Raw genomic sequence first — 4,580 nt, forward strand, 5'->3', positions numbered from 1 at the left:
CGTGATCCGCCCATCTCGGCCTCCCAAAGTGCTGGGATTACAGGCTTGAGCCACCGCGCCCGGCCAAATTCGGTTACTTCTAACGATACAGGTTGTCAAACACTTAATAAAAATGAACTATTTTGTTAATGGCATAAATTCCCTCATCATTGGATATAAGCTTTATCTTAAATATTATGTAGAAACTTATAAATGCTAGTCAGTTTCTTAGCCTTTTTTTGAAAAAAAATTAAAGTGGTTTAGTAAATGGTAAATGCAGGTTGGCATTAATGATGTAATAATTCTTAAAATGACTGTCTTAAAAAATGTAAAAGTAGGTCGGGCACGGTGGCTCATGTCTGTAATCCCAGCAGTTTGGGAGGCTGAGGCGGGCACATCACCTGAGGTCAGGAGTTTGAGACCAACCTGGCCAACATGGTGAAACCCTATCTCTACAAAAATACAAAAATTAGCCAGGCGTGATGGCAGGTGCCTGTAATCCCAGCTACTCGGGAGGTTGAGGCAGGAGAATTGCTTGAATCCAGGAGGCAGAGGTTGCAGTGAACTGAGATCGCACCATTGCACTCCAGCCTGGGTGACAGGGCGAGACTCCAGCTTAAAAAAAAAAAGTAAAAATAATCAGACTTATATATTTTAATTAGTAGTTTTTTTAAAAACTTTATCTTAAAGCTGTCCAGACCAAAACGAAGAAGACGTTAGCCAAACCCAATATAAGGAATGTTGTGGTGGTGGATGGTGTTCGCACTCCATTTTTGCTGTCCGGCACTTCGTAAGTATGACATGATCATATTATTTTTTTCCTTCTTTTAAGACACTTTCAAAAGTAGTCTTTGTAAATGTAACCCAGTAGGTAATAATATTGTTAGTGGACTAATATTTGGATAGCAGTCCCATGAAATTGATATAGAATAAGTCAAGACAGCGGTGAAATAATATGGCAACATTTGTTTTTTATCCTTCTCATGAATAAGCCTAGTGCAGTTTTACTTGAAATAGCTCTATTTTGAAAGCCTAGAGGTCCAGATAGCTTGCTTCCAATAGAGCTGTCCTTTCCTTTTCTGGAGAAAAGGACATTGTCTCTGTGCCTCCTCAGAAGTTTGAGTGCTGAAGATATGGGCCATGGGCATTCCGAAGGGCCTATATAATCCACTGGTTTGGCCTCCTGGAAATTAGTAAAATTGGAGTTGATAGGGCTGGTCCAAACCCCTGGCATAGCACAACCCCAAGTGTATGGGTCAAGAATGATCCTAGACCAGCTCCAAAATTCCCTAGATCCAAATTGCTCTTCTCCTTGGCCTTTTATGCTTCTTTTCTGTCCCCGAGTGAAGCTTAGTCTATCCAAAAGCTGGTAATGGACTTTGATAACAAGGTTTAAACTGTTCATTCTCTGTTTAGATTGTTTTAATGTTTATATTTTGAATAGGTAGTTGCCAGCTTTAAAAAAATGCTGTGGAATGTTAGGCATCTGTTAAAAATAATGAGACCTATCTTTATATACTAACATGGAAGACCTAAGATCTTGAAGATATATGTTAAGTGTAAAAAGCAAGGTGCAGGCCAGGTGCAGTGGCTCACACCTGTAATCCCAGCACTTTGGGAAGCCAAGGCAAGAGGATTGCTTGAGCCCAGGAGTTCAAGACCAGCCTGGGTAACATAGCAAGACCTTGTCTCTACAGAAAATAAAAAGTATTAGCTGGGAATGGTGGTACACACTTGTAGTCCCAGCTACTCTGGAGGCTGGAGGCTGAGGTGGGAAGATCACTTGAGCCTGGGAGGTCAAGGCTGCAGTGAGCTGTGATCATGCTGCTACCTACACTCCAGCCTGGGTGACAGAGCAAGAGCCTGTCCCCTCCCCCCGCCCCCCCAAAAAAGCAAGGTGCACAGTATTATGTATAATGTGCAGTGACTTATGAAAAATACACGTGTGTGTGTGTGTGTGTATACACACACACACGACAAAGGTTCATTTTTAAACAGACGGTTTGGGACCTGTAACTCTATTTTCTAATAGAAATAATGCTGTAAGTTGGCCGGGCATGTGGCTCATGCCTGTAATCCTAGCACTTTGGGAGGCCAAGGTGGGTGGATTACTTGAGGATAGGAGTTCATGGCAAAACCCTGTTTCTACTAAAAATACAAAAATTAACTGGATGTGGTGGTATGCACCTGTAGTCCCAGCTACTCCACACGCTAAGGCATGAGAATTTCATGAACCCAAGAGGTGGAGGCTGCAGTGAGCTGAGATCGCACCACTGTACTCCAGCCTGGGCAACAAAGCGAGACCCTGTTTCAAAAAAAAAAAAAAGAAGTAATGCTATAAGTAAATGGTAGTGACGTTTCTTTATTCATCCTATTTTATCAATATAGTAATCCACTTAACAATGTTTCTATAATCTCTTTCCTGTACTGACACAACAGTGAAAGAAAGAATCAGAAGGCTTTAGAAGCAGGAAGAAGATGGTGTCCTCCTTTTACTTGGCAGCAATAAAATAGAAAAAGAAAGTTCCATCAATACATGAAAGTTCTTGGCTAGGAAGACTCTTTTTTTTAAGGATCATGTATATATTATGTAGGTGTTTGATACTAACTGTTTTACTAGCTATTAAAAAATACAAACAGGCCAGGTTCAGTGGCTCATGCCTGTAATCCCAGCACTTTGGGAGGCGAAGGCAGGTGGATCACCTGAGGTTAGGAGTTCGAGACCAGCCTGGCCAATATGGCAAAACCCCATCTCTACTAGAAATACAAAAATTAGCTGGGTGTGGTGGTGCATGCCTGTAGTCCTAGCTACTTGGGAGGCTGAGGCAGGAGAATCGCTTGAACCTGGGAGGTGGAGGTTGCAGTGAGCTGAGATTGTGCCACTGCACTCCAGCCTGGGCGTCAGAGCGAGACTCCGTCTCAAAAAAAACAAAACAAACAAGAAAAAAACAAACCCAAACTACTGTTTCATTTACTTTTATTAAACATTTGATGATTAGTATTTGTATGAAGTTTAATTTGAGGTATTTACCAAATTAGCATTGGGTTGTTCCTTTCTTTGTTGTGTATTGTGTTTTAGTTTAATTCAGGATTCTGGTTGAGAAAGAAGGCAGTTCATGAGCAATCTAGTGATTCAGAGAAGAGAAAGTCTTTGAGTAATGTAAGAAATGATAGTGAATAGGGAAGAGAGAATAAAAGGTATTTTAAGGCAATATTCATGTGAAGAACAAAAGTCACTAAAAAATAACATTAGAGGCCCGGTGCAGTGGCTCACACCTATAATTCCAGTGCTTTGGGAGGCCGAGGTGGGAGAATCGTTTGAGGCCAGGAGTTTGAGACCGGCTTGAGCTATGAGCAACATAACTAGACACCTACCCCAACCCCTCCTCACCCCACCTGCCAGTCCTATCGCTACAAAAAAAGAAGAAAAAAGGTGTTTTAATTAGCCAGGCATGGTGGTGCATGCCCCTAGTCCCAGCTACTTGGGAGGCTGGCAGGAGTATTGCTTGAGCCCAGGAGTTTGAGGCTGCAGTGGGCTGTGATTGTATATGAGCTATGCTATTGCATTTCAACCTGGGTGACAGAGTGAGACCTTGTCTCTTAAAACAAGAAAAATTAATAATAATAACATAGAGGGAAAATTTATAAGGACAACAATTTTTACATTATTGATGTTAGGATTGAGGTGCCAAATGAGTCCTCTGTAATAGAAGATCATTTTCTAAGTGGAAAATGTATTTTTCTGTTTAATTTGCAGAAACGTTGCTTTCAACTTGAGTGTTATTTGGAAGGCCAGGTTCTTAGGGGTAGGGACATTTGGGAAGCACTCCTGAGAATAGAGTCTAGCAGTGGAATTCAGAAGTCTATCAATCATTCAGGTAGAGGAGTATGAGAGTATGAGAATAAAGATTGTAAATGATAAGTTGGCTGGAAATGATAAACCTGGTCTGGGGCCGGGCGCAGTGGCTCACGCCTGTAATCCCAGCACTTTGGGAGGCCGAGGTGGGCGGATCACCTGAGGTCAGGTGTTTGAGACCAGCCTGGCCAACATGGCAAGACCCCATCTCTACTAAAAATACAAAAATTAGCCAGGCATGGTGGTGTGTGCCTGTAATCCCAGCTACCTGGGAGGCTGAGGTGGGAGGATCCCTTGAGCCCAGGAGGCACATTGCACCACTGCACTCCAGTCTTAGTGACGGAACGAGACTCTCTAAAAAAAAAAAAAGGCGGGGGGATTGTAAATGGCAAATAATTTATGGCTTATGGCTTTATGGCTTACGCATTTTCAAACTGGCACATGACTTTTCCCCAAATAATTCTGTTCTAAATTTGAGGAAACTGGGTTTACCTATGAAAAATTTGGAAAACTACTCATGGTTCTTCTGTGATTCTGAGTGAAAATAATAGTAAAAATATTTTGGAGTTTTTAAGTTTTACTAATTTTCAGGAACTTGAAGAATGAATCTTATTTAATCCAATGATTAAATCTCTGACTTAAAAATAAAGACAATTTATTTTTGATCTTTAAACAAACAAACAAATAAATAAATAGAGTTCATACCCAGATCTTGGTTTCTTTTTTTTTTTTTTTTTTTTTTTTT

The 4,580-nt window shown here is 41.0% G+C and overlaps 1 protein-coding gene across 3 annotated transcripts in view; it reads left to right on the forward strand.

Annotated features, from left to right (window-relative positions):
* Window positions 1–4,580, forward strand: part of HADHB (hydroxyacyl-CoA dehydrogenase trifunctional multienzyme complex subunit beta) — a 51,154-nt gene that overhangs the window by 21,497 nt on the left and 25,077 nt on the right. For all 3 annotated transcript variants that reach the window (XM_017876866.1, XM_017876867.1, XM_017876869.1), the window contains exon 4: window positions 670–769. In XM_017876866.1, the coding sequence (XP_017732355.1) occupies window positions 670–769 (100 nt within the window). The remainder of the gene's footprint in view (window positions 1–669; window positions 770–4,580) is intronic.

The sequence above is a fragment of the Rhinopithecus bieti genome, unplaced genomic scaffold (assembly GCF_001698545.2).
Source record: "Rhinopithecus bieti isolate Rb0 unplaced genomic scaffold, ASM169854v2 scaffold_7681, whole genome shotgun sequence".
Classification (NCBI taxonomy): Eukaryota; Metazoa; Chordata; class Mammalia; order Primates; family Cercopithecidae; genus Rhinopithecus; species Rhinopithecus bieti.